Source organism: Neovison vison, chromosome 12 (assembly GCF_020171115.1).
Source record: "Neovison vison isolate M4711 chromosome 12, ASM_NN_V1, whole genome shotgun sequence".
Lineage (NCBI taxonomy): Eukaryota > Metazoa > Chordata > Mammalia > Carnivora > Mustelidae > Neogale > Neogale vison.
Window position 1 is genome coordinate 65,484,014 of NC_058102.1, and position 15,161 is coordinate 65,499,174.

The 15,161-nt window shown below is 40.8% G+C and overlaps 1 protein-coding gene across 3 annotated transcripts in view; it reads left to right on the top strand.

Moving 5' to 3' along the window:
* TMTC1 (transmembrane O-mannosyltransferase targeting cadherins 1) overlaps positions 1 to 15,161 on the top strand; it is a 256,320-nt gene that overhangs the window by 33,636 nt on the left and 207,523 nt on the right. For 2 of the 3 annotated variants that reach the window (XM_044228523.1, XM_044228522.1), the window contains 2 exons: positions 340 to 516; positions 4,138 to 4,344. In XM_044228523.1, coding sequence (XP_044084458.1) covers positions 340 to 516; positions 4,138 to 4,344 — 384 coding nt within the window. The remainder of the gene's footprint in view (positions 1 to 339; positions 517 to 4,137; positions 4,345 to 15,161) is intronic. The other variant, XM_044228524.1, reaches the window with a different exon arrangement.

A 15,161-nucleotide genomic window follows, 5' to 3' on the forward strand; every position in this document is an offset into this window, starting at 1 on the left:
ATCTTTGTTCACCTGCTTACTTAGAATATAGTGAAATTGATTGTTAAATCTTATTTTTAAGAGTTAGTATTTCTCAGTGACCCACATTTCTTCTTAGATTGAGTCTTTTTTTTTTTTTTTTAAAGATTTTATTTATTTATTTGACAGAGAGAGATCACAAGTGGGTGGAGAGGCAGGTAGAGAGAGAGGAAGGGAAGCAGGCTCCCTGCTGAGCGGAGAACCCGGTGCAGGGCTCTATCCCAGGACCTTGGGTTCATGACCTGAGCCGAAGGCAGAGGCTTTAAACCACTGAGCCACCCAGGCGCCCGTTAGATTAAGAATATTGATCTTGTTTTCCAGGAGTGTGGACCAGCATCATGTTGGGGAATGTTTCCCTCCCACCACTTCTCCATTCTTCTTGCTGCTCAGTTTGTTTCTGGGGACCTGCGCGATGCTGGTCAAAGAGACAGGCATCACGGTGTTTGGAGTGTGCTTGGTTTACGATCTCTTTTCCCTGTCCCACAAGCAAGAGAAATCGTAAGTCATTTTAAAGTTTTGATACCAAGCAGTGCATGTGCAGAGAATTAGTTAAATCGGTTGCTTTCAAACTTTCAGTTAAAAAAAAAAGTATAACATTTTGTTAAACATAACCTCTTCTTACATTGTAAATTAATAAGGTTTGTTTTAGTAAGATAAATACATTAGGTATGTTCAAATTCCTCACGCTTTATAAAAATCAATGAGGGCTATAAGGATTTTGTGAGCCTCAAGTTTGGAATTGGAAAGTATGTTATGTTTATGTTTATGTTGCTAGATTGTTTTGGTTGCATACTATTGAGAAATCCTATTCATAGAGAGGAGTGAGTGGTTGCAAATGGTAACTGTTTCTTGACAGCTTTTTGAATCCCTGCATTCAGATGAAAATACACTGCTAAGTTGGGTCTGGTTACTTGTTCTACGGGTGATGCTGTTACCTAGGAGTTTTTGATGTCTTGTTTTGGAATTCCACAAAAGGCCAGTCTACACCATACAGGAGTACTCACAGGTTATATTCAAATTAAAGGTCAAGTTTATTTAGTAGCCTGTTTTCACTTAAAGAGTTTAAGCACATTCATTATATCCTGTGGACTATAGATGGCAAGAATGCTGTGTCATATTAAAAGTTGAAGCACATACTATATTTTTCTCCCTCTGTCAACTCTATAATTACTAACAATTTGCCATGCAGACCCCATTTTTCAGTAATTATAAGGCCCTTACTTTTGAACTTTTAAAAAACGTGGTTGATTTATTCTTCTGCTTTATCCCATGAAGAATTTTAGCTTTAAAAGAAAAAAATCCTGCCTTTCTATTCCATTCCCTAGCTCTTTATACTCCTTGACATAAAGATAAGAGCAGTGTTATTGAGTGGCAACAAGCTGAGATGAGTCATTAAATTCTGATCACCTTCCTGCCTGGGCGTGCTTAGAGATAATTTAAATAGACTTTAGTGCTCTATTGGCTCTCTGTAAATCTCAGAGGCGTGTAAAAGGAAGGAGCTCGGTTATCATTTTGACCTTAAGTTCATGCCAAGAAAGCTGTGAGCCAGAGGACCTCCCCTTGGCTTCTTTGAGAATGCCTTGCCTCTCTACCTTCTCAGCCAATAGGAGGGTTGGTGATGCTGGCCTTACTTTTTACAGAATGACCTAGCAACCCGTTCTGTTCACACTTCCTTCTCGCCGCCTCTGTAGCTGAGTCCTGGAGCCCTTTCTGCTTTGCCTTGCTGACGGCAGGAGGATGTGACGACTGACTGCAGAGCCTCCCCTGTGGTCCAGTCCAGAGCCATGTGAACCTCATCCTTGAAGTCATGTCTGCTCTGGTCTTGGGACTCTGCAGCCCACCGTTGCCTCTGTACTGCTCTCTGCTTCATCTGGTCACTGTTGAGCGAGGCTTTTTTCAGAGGGGATAATTGTCCCTATTATTTCTTTAAGAATTGTTTCTGACCTTCAGAATACTAAACCACTGGAAGTTCTGGGGGGTTGGGGGGTAGTGGCAATCATACCGCTGATACGTTGCTCAGAAGTTGCACAGCTTATAGTCCCTGCTTCGTTTTTTGGTCAGTTTTGGCTCTCATAAGCAGTGGCTCTGCCTAAGGGGAGACATTCGTTCTTTCCTTCATCCTTTTGTCCACCCATTCAACACATACTCATTCTGTGCCTGGCCAAGAACGAGAGAGATTTCTACCCTCCAGGGGCATACAAATAGTGGGGGCGACAGACGTTGTTTGAGTAATCATATGAGAAACTGATTACAGTGTGCACAGCAGTCAGAACGGAGAGCATGTACCAGAGACCTGGCCAATAACGGTTAAGATCTCCTGAGTCCTGGCCACATGCCAGACACTGTGCCACACCATTAATAGGCATGAAGTCACTTAATGTTCAGAATAACTGTTAGCCTCATTTAGTAGAGGAGAAAACAGAATCACAGGAAGTGACCTCTCCAGAGTCACCAAATCCCAGGGGGAGCCAGGATTTGGATCCCTGTCTGTGTGACTCTGGGAGCCACGGACTTGCCCCTGAGTACCTCTGCCTCTGTGGACAGAACACAGAGCAGGGACCTAGAGACCTCTTCTAGGACATCTGCTGCCCAAGGCCTGGGCTCACATTTGTACCATGAGATCAGCTCAGACATCCTGAGTGTAATGGGGGTCATGACCCTTTTGAAAATCTCACGGAATCGTGTCCCCTTTTCCCAGTAATTTAATATATACACATGCAGTTTTGTGCAAACTCTTAGGGCTATCTTCCCACTTTATCTGTTCATTTAGAATAAACATCTTGGCGTTAGGTTGTTCTCGAGGTCTTTTATCATACGATTCAGGTGGCAAGAAAGAAATAGTAACAAAAATGAATGTTGGAAGCCCTTCTATGTGAAGGACAATTTATTCCTAAATTTTAAGATTGGGCCACAGGAACGGAGTGAGATTTCTTTGATTTGATATCATCATCAGGAAGAAATATTTTCAGTGAAAGATCAGCTCCTGAGAGTTAAGTTTCTTTGTACTTTTATTTCTTTTCTAAGAATTTGGATATCATTTCCAACATGCAGAGAATAACATTCCCTGACTCCAGTCCCTAACCTCTTTCTCTGAGAGTAACCACCATCCTGCATTTGTCACTTTTCATTTCTACAATTATTTATATGCCATTACTTGGTACATACCAATGAGTATCAAATAGTGTATTTTTAACATATTTCCAAACTTTAAGTCAGTAGTATCACTTGCTTTTCATTTAACATTAGGACTTTGAGGTACATCGTGGGTATGTGTAACTCTAGTATGTTAGGTTTAATTATTGTACAGTATTTAAATAGCACAATTTATTTATCTGCTTTTCTGGATTTGGAATTTAGGTTATTTGCACCATTTTTGCTATTGTAAACTATGCTGCAATGGATTTTGTGTGTGTGTGTGTGTGTGTGTGTGTGTGTGTATGCAAATACATGTGGGTTTCTCTCAGGCATAGAAGGGGAGTTGCTGGAACCACAGATAGACACATGTTCGCCGCGTCCTCTACTAAAGCATTGCTCTTGAAACCATTGCAGCAATGTCTGAGAATCCCCTTGGCTTTGCTCCACATTTTGGGCTTCTCTTAGTAGTGTCAGATGTTTTAATTTTTGCCCATTTGATGGTTATAAATTCTATTTCGGAGGATTCATGAAAGAAAATATAACCAAGGTACATTGGACAGATCAGCTATGAATGATATTTTACAAGATCATAATTATGTAAATCCCAAATACCACTTCAACCAAATATTTTGAAAGAAATCTATCTGGAGGATGAGGGGTAAAGAAGAGGGGGTGTGTGTGTGTGTGTGCGTGTGTCTGTGTGCATGTGCGTGTGAGCGTTGGCAACCACATAAGAGAGACTGAAACCTAGTGTTCTATAGTAGTAAGTAAACCCAAGTTCTAAAATTAAAAAAAAATGATGTTATAATTGTGTTCTTTTTAAAACCTTGTGATATATACCGGAAACAAAAGACCTAAAAGTCTTGAGGATGATTGCTTCCAGGGAACGGGACTTGGGAGTGGGTCAGGGGACTGTTACTTCTTGTTGCAAGCCTTATCATTCTGTTGGACTTTCTCTCCCCTCACCGCCACGTACACAATTAGAAGCAATGGGGTCATCCATCAACGCAGCCCACAGCAGCCTGCGAGCCCTCAGCCCTCCTCTCTGCCTGTGCACCCTCACCGGGAGAATGGGAAGCAACAGCGATTTCCTCACCGAGGAGCTTGGGGTGGTTGCCACTCCCCATCGCCGCCAGAACCCAAGAGCAGTGGATTCCCAGTGTCTCCTCGAGCCATGTGGTCCGTGATGAGGTACTGACAGGGCTCCCCAGGGCCATTTTCATGCTCCAGCACCACCTGGTGTAGCAGGGTTGGGCAGGAGAAGTAAAATACCCAGTGAGTGTTTCGTGACTCCCCCCTCTCTCTCCTCCTTTCCCTCCCTCCTCCTCCTCTTCATTCTTCCCTTTCCCTATATTAGATGAGGTAAGATAGGAGTCACTGGAAGCAGCAAGTAGCTGCTCCGCTCTGGGCCTTGATTTGGAAGCACGGGGTGGGACGTGGGTCTGAGAAGCCGCAGTTAGGCAGGACAGACACTTGACTGTGTCCCTAGGGAAAAGCCTTGCATGGAAGAGCAGGCACTCTCGGAGTGTGGGGGAGGAGCGGGCACTAAGTTCCCCTGCTCCCTGCTCCCACCTCTGCCCCACTCTCTGGGTATGACAGGAGTTTATTACAGCACAACTATGGGAGGAAGCCTAGGGACTCTGCTTCTCAGAAATAGTTTTGGGGGTACAGCACAAGCTTTTCTAAAGCATGTAGTTTTTCTTTTAAAAAATATTTTGATCTAGCAGTGAAAATTAACAGAGATTCATCAGAACAGGTCCCCTCACTAAATTAGGTTGTGTCTAAAATAGTTCGAACCACGGGCAAGTCAGAATTTAATAAAGATGGAAATGAGATTCATCCTGTTAACATTTTGCCACTTCAGATTCCAGTTCTTATTCCTCTGTGCGGTCCCAGAAAACTCTCATTTCAGAGTCTTGGTTTCCAGTTATTCCCACTTTCATCTGTGTTTTTGAATTTTGCTTCATTCATTCATTTCATTCATTCACGCATCAACATAGCTACTGAACATCTGTCAAGTGTCAGGCACTGTTCTAGGCACCAGGGATGTCCTGGTAAATAAGGAGGACAAGGTCTGAACTCTTGTATAGCTTCCTTTCCAGTAGAAGAAGACAGAGTCTAAATTATTAGCAAGGATTGAACAGTGTGATAGAGAGTGATGGGCGGGCCTGGCCTGGCCAAATTGGGGTTGGTTGGTCAGGGAAGGCCTCCAGAATCCTTGTAATGACAGGAGGAGCTAGTCCTGCAAAGACCTGCCAAGATCTGGGCAGAAGGTCCCACTAATGAGCAAGTGGGAGCTGGAAGAGGTGAGGTCAGGGAGTGGCCAGGCCCAGATAATGAAGGGTCCTGTTGGCCATAAAATTAAGTTTGGATTTTATTCTGGGTGGAGAAGTAAGACTTTAGAGGTTTCTTATTTGTTTTAAGTGTGGAGAGAAATGATCACATTTCTTTTTTAAAATGTTCACTGGCTTCTTTGTAGTGCTTGATGTAAGGGGGCAAGAATAAAGCAAAGGAGGGTTTGGAGACTTCTATACAGACTGCGTGAACAAACAAGGTCTTGGCCAAGGGTGACAGGGACTGTGTTGGATTTGGGACATCTTTTGGATATAGGTCCTACAGGACTTGCTGATGCTTGGGATGAAGGGGAGAGGTGAGAAGAGTAAGGGAAAGGCAGGAAATGAGGATTTGGGGGTATCTGGCTTCAACAGTTGGGTGGATGGTGGTACCAGTTACTGAGATGGAAAGGCTAGGTAGGTTTTCTGACAGTTTGGGGGCGGTGGGGGGATGAAATCACAAAAATGTATGAAACTCCAGTGGAAGGAAAAAGAGAGATAAGATAGAGTCCTATATCATTGGGGAAATCTTGACTTTTTTATGGAGGGCGTGGAGGAAAAGAAGACAGAGAATTTTAGGGAAATTGTAAATTTTTGAAGAAAGGCCAAGGAGGAGGGGTACCTGGGTGGCTCAGTTGGTTAAGGGACTGCTTTTGACTCAGGTCATGATCCTGGAGTCTCAGGATCGAGTCCTGCATTGGGCTCCCTGTTCAGTGGGGAGTCTGCTTCTCCCTCTGGATCTTCCTCTCTCATTCTCTCTCTTTCAAATAAGTGAAATCTTCAAAAAAAAAAAAAAAAAAAGAGAAAGAAAGGCCAAGGAGGAGAAAGAAGAGCAATTAATAGAATATGGAAACTTTCAAGGTGGCTTCAACATGTGACTCTCATGAAGAAAGGACCATATTAGACTTTACTCCCATTCATATCCCCGGTTACTTTCACAGTGTCTGGCTAATCATAGTTGCTCAGATATTTGTGAAATGACTAAATTAATGAACTGATGGGAAGAAAGTATTGGAATTAATCACAGAAAGAATAATTTTCAGTAAATTTGACAATGAAGGAATGGTGGAGGGGTGCCTGGGTGGTTCAATCAGTTAATTGTCTGACTCCTGGTTTCAGTTTCAGGGTCATGATCTCAGGGCCAAGAAATCAATCCCTGTGTTGGGCTCCATACTCTGTGGGGAGTCTGCTTCAGGATTCTCCCTCTCCCTTGCTTGCTTACTCTCAGATGAATAAATCAATCTTTTAAATGGGCTTGCCCACTCACTCTCAAATAAATAAATCTTTTAAATAAATGAAGGAATGGTGGAAAAGGATGTTATCTGGAGGTGTGTTAGGTTTTTGTTTTCATTCTTATTTTAAATTTGGTGGATGTGTGTACATATGGGTAAGTTCTTTGTCATTCTATTTGACAAATTGTAGAGAGGAGAGATGGAAGACATGGCAGCAGAAAGGGATGGGATGAATTAGGAATACCAGGGGAATGCTGCATTTGCTGATTTCCTAGAAATACTCCTACCATGGCTCATTTCAGGCTACATATGTGATACCCTTGACCATGGCGTTAGGGAGAGATGTGTTAGATCCCACCACTGTGCAGTATTTCCACTGCCTCATAGACCACAGAGTTAGTAGTAAAACGAAGTAAACCAATTAGGAAGTGATGAGCTTTGAGTGGTTATCACCTTTGCTTTTAATATGATTTTTAAAATTTTAAGTTTCATTTTCAGTAATGGATGTACTTAATAACTGGTCTGCAGAATTCAAAAAAATTTAAAATCGTCATCTTCTGCAAGTCCAGGGTCCCAGGCCCCCTTGGCTTAGGGGAGGAGGCAGGACACCTGTGTCATTTGATGTGGAGTGCACTTCTCTGTTGAACTCTCAGGTGGTGGAAAGATTCTTGCAATCGTTCTTAGACTATCGATGAAGCACCTTTTGACTTGCTCTGATGGGGTTTGGGGCTAACACATTGAATCAGATGACATTCTCTTGTAGGTTACATTTTTTTTTTTAAACCCTGAACACCAGGGTATTATTTTTTAGAAACAATGGTATCTGAAGAGCAGTATACAGCACAGCTGAAACTGGGTCAGAGTTTTACTAAGTTACCATGTTTATGGGCAAGATGGACCATTTATTTTCCTTCCTTTGGAAAGTTGTCATAAATTTTCCCTCTTTTGAAAGGAAAGGTATTATATTTCTGAGTATACATTTGATTAGTGTTAAAATTATTTTTGGAAAATGGTGCATGAACTTTTTTTTTTTTTTAATTTTACCTATTTATTTGTCAGAGAGAGAGGGAGAGAGAGTGAGCACAGGCAGACAGAGAGGCAGGCAGAGGCAGAGGGAGAAGCAGGCTCCCTGCCGAGCAAGGAGCCCGATGTGGGACTCGATCCCAGGACGCTGGGATCATGACCTGAGCCGAAGGCAGCTGCCCAACCAACTGAGCCACCCAGGCGTCCCGGTGCATGAACTTTTGTCAGAAGCTGGTCAGGTAAAGCAAATAAAAGTCCAAGAAGTTGTGCTGTCCTAGTTCCTAAGGTCTCGAGACCATGTTTAAGTCACGGCTCCTACAAAGACGATCTCTGATCTCCTTCAATGTTTCCCCATCTGCAAATGGGGAAAGCAGTAGGAATAACCCTCTCCTCTCCACTTGGTTGTCAGGACTAAGAGCAATAGCACAGGTAAGAGGCAGACCAATAGGAGCCAGGCACACAGGTGGCCGGTCAGCGCATGGCAGCTGGCCTTGTCTGGATTGCTTGTTTCATATTATAACCCTTCTCATTCCTGTGTGGGTTTCTGGACAGCAGGCAGCATCATGAAAATGGTGAACCTGCAGGGTGCAGGCAGGGCATGAGACGTTTGTGTGGGATGGGTTTACTTTTATGTTTTTTGATTGAACTTTGAGCCCGTTTGCTAGTACACATTTGTACTGCGTGGATGGCATTAGTCTGACAAAAAATTAGGCTGAACACTATGATGTAAACTGTTTTCAGAGGTTACTACACATAGGGGAAAATCCCAACCCAGAAAAAAAAAAAGACCCTACTATATTTATTCAGTTACCAGTTTTTCTACGTGAGTTGGTGATTGACTCATGGGTAGAAAGTGCAATAGAAAACTTCACACTTAGGGTACATGCTCTGGAGTCAGATAAGATTTCAGTTGATACTGTGTTTTACTGAATTACTCCATGTGAATTGAGGAATGTTTTGTATGTAAATATTCCTTTTCCCTTATCTTCTTTATTATGTTAAATTCATTCACATGTGGGTACATTTTCTTTTTCACATTGGAATGGTCAGTGAATTCTTATCTTCAGAACTCATAGCAACATTTATATATAACTCTGTATAGTCAACTTTTCATGATATACTTGATTGATTTCATTTTTAAATGACAATGGTCACACTAGGCATTGAAGAACAGTTCTTGGCTCAATAAGTTCTTGGTCATTTCCTCTTTTTTCCAGCTGGATCCGTCAGGGGTCCTTCATTTAACACTATTTACTGAGTGCCTACTCAGTGCTCAATACCATTTTTGGTGTGAGGAATATGGTGTGAAGCAAATTCAGCCCTGCCTTCATGGAACTTGGCTAGGTGATGATCATGGTATTTTTACTTAAAATGAGCTCATTTTCTACCTTTGTGGGCAATGTAGTGATTAGAATTTTTTCACTTCATTGGGTCTTAAAAGTTTTTCTTGTAAATACCTTACCCATAGGTATGCAAATCCAGAAACCAAGACAGGTTTAGGACTGGAGAACAGTTTGGCACTAAAGTGAATTTGTGAGGTAATTAAATTCAGGGGACTTAGGGAGGCACATAAATATTTTGACCTTCACTTGCGGAATGGGTAACTGAACTTTTAAGTATCGTTTTAATGCTGGATTTCTGTAGACCTTGCATTACACTCTTTTCCCCCAAAGTAAGAAATGCTGTGCAGATTAAACTCCTGAGGTGGGATTTTGTATTTTTATCCACACATATGATCCTGTGAATAGGGCAGGTGTGTTGCAGATCATTATTAATAGTCTCAGCTTTGAGAGGAACTTCGTGAGCTAGTGAAGTGTGATTTGCAAGTGATAGAAAAAAAATCTGTTGAAAGCTTGTATTACTGACTAATAACTGGGCTCTCTTTTGTATCCCCTTACCCCCAGTTTTACACACTTTTTCTGTTGACTGGTTTCAGATGAGCCATTTCTAGTCTCATTCAGCTGCTGCTTTCCAAAATGAAATGCTCAGGGGTGCCTGGCTGGCTTAGTCAGGAAGACATGTGGCTCTTGATCTTGGGGCTGTAAGTTCGAGCCCCACATTGGGTGTGGAGATTACTTAAAAATAAAATCTTTAAAAAAAAAATAAACGACTGAGTGAAAGAGATGTGGCGTTAACTAAGGTCTACATGGAAAATCATCCAGCAGTTCCAGGTGAAGTTTGGGGACTCATAATAGTAAATCCCCTCCCCTACTTTAAAATCTCGTAATGCAGGTGTGAACCTTAAATGAATCCATGTTAAGAATACAGATCTCCTCATGAAAGTAGATGTTAAGTAAGATTTTATTATAGAGACTGCAGATTCTCTTCAGTTGCTATTTATCATTTTTTCTACTTTGCTTTGTTTAAAGATGAACTGGGCCACATTTTGCTAGAGAATTTTTCTCTCTTCCTCAGTGGTGTAAATTCTTTGGTCTTTTAGTTGTTCTTGGATGGCTGCTTCCAGATCATTATGACTTACTTCAGGGAGGCACATGATGGGTGGAGGGATCCGGGAAAGCAATGACTCTTGGGCTGCATTTTATAAAGACACTAGCCAAACCAGCCAGCGTAATTATTGTTAAAATTATTTATTATGTAACAACTGTGTAACTGTCCACTATCAACCTATCCTATGGGCACAATATCCCAATGATACTTCTTCTGACTTTTTTCCCATATACGCTGAGCTTTTTCATAGTTTGTCCATTTCTTTTTAACATAGCGATCTGACCATAGCTTTTGCTAATACCGTGTGCTCCTTTTGGATGTCGGTGAACTGCACACATGCTTAGTGAATGTGAGGCACTGGAGAAAGGAAGTGAGTGATTGCTGGAGGCATTTGTCTTCCTGTAGAGAAAGAAATATTTTACAGGGAAGGGTGAACAAATGGTGGTATTTTGCTAGAGGAGTGATGGAAAGGGTGAGAAATTTCTTTTAAAAACATTGAAATGGGGGCGCCTGGGTGGCTCAGTGGGTTAAAGCCTCTGCCTTCAGTTCAGGTTGTGATCCCAGGGTCTTGGGATCGAGCCCCGCATTGGGCTCTCTGCTCAGCTGCTTCCTCTTTTCTCTCTTTCTGCCTGCCTCACCACCTACTTGTGATCTCTGTCTGTCAAATAAATAAATTTTTAAAAAAGAGGCTAAATTATTAAAAAAACACTAAAACGTAAATTAAGAAGTTATTTTTAAGTCTGTGTTGTCAGATTTCTTAATTAGGAAGTGCGTTTATTGTGATACTATCATTAATGTACTTTAATGTTCATTAGTAGTATCGATTTACCCAAGCTGGGCTTTCAGATTCTTTTAGAGTAAGTTGCTTTTCCGAAATATGAAACTTACCAGAAAAGTATTCTCTTGTGTGGATACAGAACTAGAAAAGAATTGTTTTTTCTTCTTACTGTTTCCTAACCATTAGTTTTGAGCGAGATCATTCTTTTTGAACCAGACCTAGAGTATGTGGTGAGGCAGGAATTACCTTGATGAGTTTTTCTGAAAGCTTATTGTAATCTGCTTTGGTTCTTGAACTGAGCTCTGCACTAAAATGGATCATTTCAGTAAAGTGTTCCTTGGATTCATTCAGAACATAGCACTAAAAGCTTCTTCCAAATAAATCACATGATAAGGAGGCAAAATTCCTTTTAATTTATGGATGGCAGTTGGTAGAGTTCCTAACTGCTGACAGCCCCTGGTTCATTCTGTTGAATCTTGATTGGGTACTGATTCTTGGCAATCTTCGATCCCCTGGGAATTTCAGTCAGTGGATGATAAGTTCTTTCCTTTCTCAGTGTAGAGCAATCAAGCTTAGGCATCTGCTTTCCAACTGGATGCACAGGGACATATGTTGAAAGAGAAAACTATCAGAATGTAGGCATTTCTGGTTGGCATGCAGTTTTGTCATTGCCACAATAAGCTCTTCATAGAAGAGGATCCCAGGCCTCCTGCTTTTCCAGCCCCTCACCAGCCCCTGTATGGAGCTCTCCACCTCTGTCCTGTGTACTTAAGAGGCTGGGTGGCCTTCAGGCCACCAAACAGCTCTCCTTTCTTACTCTGAGCACAGCAAGGGCTCTTAGGATGTTTAGGGAGTTTACTGCTTTCTTTGCTCTTTTTGTTAATGCTACTGACATCCAGCTTAATTATTTTTTTCTCTTTATCTTTCTAAGTGTTAGCCTGCTGAGAGGTTATAGAGTGATTCTAATAGCAGTATCAGTTCATCTTACTATTGTAAACACTCAAGGTGTGTATAAATAACTCACGGGAATCTTGTGCCACCACGCCCTGCGATCCGTTCATGGCGGCTGCAGATAATTAGGTGGGATTTTCAGCTCGTTGTTCTGAAAATCATCTGCCACACGTTTTGATCTGGTCATATGTTTTGTAGTTTGAATGTAAGAGAATCTTAAAAATGTACATACTTGAGAAAAACTTTTTTTTTTAATTCAAGAAGAGTTTGGAGGGATTTTAAAAAAATTTTTATTAACATATAATGTATTTGGAGGGACCTTGTGAGTGGAAATTGTGGGAATAAAAATGATTGAAAATTCCCTTGTTAGAAGCAAGCACGATGTTTTTCAAAATTGTGTCAACGGCAGTCACTCCCATGGAGTGTGCACTTAACCATCCACCACAGATCGGGTCACAGTTTATGAGCAGCTTACAATTTTCATTCCTAGTAAAACCTACAAGGGAGACAGTGTACAAGGACCGTGGACTCAGACCAGAGTGCCCGGGTTCGAATTCTGTTCCACTTCTTACCACGAATATAGTCTTTGGCCACTTACTTCATCTCTCTGTGTCTGCCGTTCCCTTGTGGGTAGGTGGCAGTCCTGCCGATTCCTACCCCATGAGGGTATTGTGAGGAATGAATGAGTTTATGTAGGAAAAGAGCTTAAAATAGCTTTTCATTAATGGTAGTGCCAGGATTTTGCTTCTCTTCCCCTTCTTGTTTGTTTTATGCCAAAGCCAATGTGGAAGAAATATTGTTTAGAAATCTTCTTTTTAGCACATTCACATTTATGACAGAAAGTGGGATAGTCTTGATTTTTACTTGTGATATTTAGTTGTCTTCTCTTTTTTCATGAGTTTATAGTAGTTTAAAGGGAAATGATTATTCAAAAAAAATATTCCTGTACCCCTCATGGAAAGTTCACTGAAGTTTAGCAGGATGATAGAATTCTCATGTTAACACTAATTCTTGACTGATAAATACCATGCCCATTATGAATTGTCTCAAAGATGTGTTAGTTTATGAGACTAACAGTTGACTTTTTAAAATACAGAGTTTTTATTTTTTTAGAATTACTACAGAATAAAACATTGCTCTAGTAAACAAATCATTAGGTTGAAAAAAATAATAGACTTAATTTGTCAGTATTTTTAGGTAGGTGATCAGACAGCCATATAGGAATACGTGTTTTATGTTGTAGATTTGTGAATTTTTAATGCCGTTCATGTTTTTCAAACCGTGATCTTTATTACTTTATATATAATGTAGAAAATACGTATTGATTTTGAAATCACCAAAAGCAGCAGTCTCCATGAGAAGCCTGGCATTAAAGATTTACTTGTAATGATTTAACCTCTAAAAGTATTGGTAAAGTGTTTAAATGGAACATAAGTATGGATTTTTAGGGAATGAAGGCGATTAATATATCATAATTTGGGGAAAAAAAAACAAACAAACAAACCCAAACAACCAGCCAGAGCTGGACAGAGGGGAGGAGGAAGTATGTTTGTCTCATGTTAAGAGCGAGACATACCCTCAGTCCCTAATTGAATAAATAATACATTTCAGCTTTTGAGTGGTAGAGCTTTGGGTTCCTTACAGTTAAGTCTTTATCATAGATTGTTTTTCATACTTTGCATTTAGCTCTTAAAGTTATTTTTGTTTGTCAGTGTAAAAGGAATATGACTTTGTGAAAAGAATTATGATCTGTACTGCAATAACAGTGAATGTTTTTGATTTAAAAAAGTTGTCTAGGGGCACCTGGCTGGCTCAGTCAGTGGAGAGTGAAATTCATGATCTCAGGGTTGTGGGTTCGTGTCCCACATTGGGTGTGGAGATTACTTAAAAAAATTAAAAATTAAAAATAAATTAAAAATAAATAATTCATCTGTTTAATTACAGTTGGGGTTTTCATGCAGTCAGTGAAAGGCTGTGTGTTTATCCTCATTGCAACTTGTTTCTCTCTTTTTTATGGTGTGTAATTTACAGCTACAAAGGTTAGATAAACCCTTCAGATAAATTGAGATTGAGTGCCAATCTCCAGTTATTTTTAAGCAGAAAATACAGGTACAATAATAGTTGAGAACTATTGGTTCAAGAGAACATGATGTCTTGAACACTGAAACTGTCATCATTGTCCCTCTATGCTGTTTGTGAAAAGTCTCAACAATGTAGGGTTGCTAATAGGTTTTTTTGCTTGTTTGTTTGTTTGGAAAAGGAAGAGTTTATTTCCCAGGGTGGACTGTGTATGTAAAGAGATGAGAAGCACCTCTGGGTAGTGTAAGGAGCCTTGGCCTGGTTTGTGGGAAAACTGGGTTCACTCTGATTCTGATTTGTTGGGGTCCTTGGGCCAGTTACTTTACTCCCATGGATTTTTGTTTTTCTTACCTGTGACACAACATAAGGGAGACAGGGTGGACTGGTTTCCAGTCATGTGAAACTCTCTGTGAGGCCTGTTTTGGCCAGACCTTTATGAGACTGTGCTGTCGCTGTTCCTCTTTGTGTCTTCCATGGACACGTGTGTAGTTGGAAGGGGGTTGACTGTGAAAGGAGACGACATGGAGAAATGACCCTTGTGCAGGGCTCTCAGGAGTAACTAAAGGGACAGTGGAGGACATTTTGCTAATGTGCATTTTGTCATTTCCTTTTCCGTCTTGAATTCTTGATGACCCAAAGTCTTTAGAACTTAAGTCAGAAGTCTTGATGAAAACTATCAATATGGGAAAAGATCAAATTTTGCCTTCAGTTGTCCTAGTTGTAATCAGTGCCGTGCCTTTGGAAGCTGACTCCTGCTGCTATCTATGCAGAAGCAGTTTGTTGATTCATTTCATTAATAAACATTTATTAAACACTTGGTACAAAAATGTCTTAGGGATCATTTGCTTCCAAAGAACAAAGCCTTTTGAAAACTTGCTTCAGCAAATTGAGGCATTTGTTAGAAAGACACACTGGAATGTACCAGCACCCCAGTATGGAAATCAAGCCTGGGTTTGTTAGGGACACAAAAACTGGCAAAGTCAGCAGATTTATTTTCTGCCTCTTTGGGGCTTTGTGGTCTCTTGCTTTTTTTAAAAAAAAATCCGTGTTGTTTTCCTTTTCACCTCTTTTTAAAGACTAGCTTTTCTTATTTTGTTCAGTGCAGAGCGGCCTCAGTCCTAGCTTCACACAGCCTCCCAGCTCAGTTCCGCAGAAGAGGGGCTA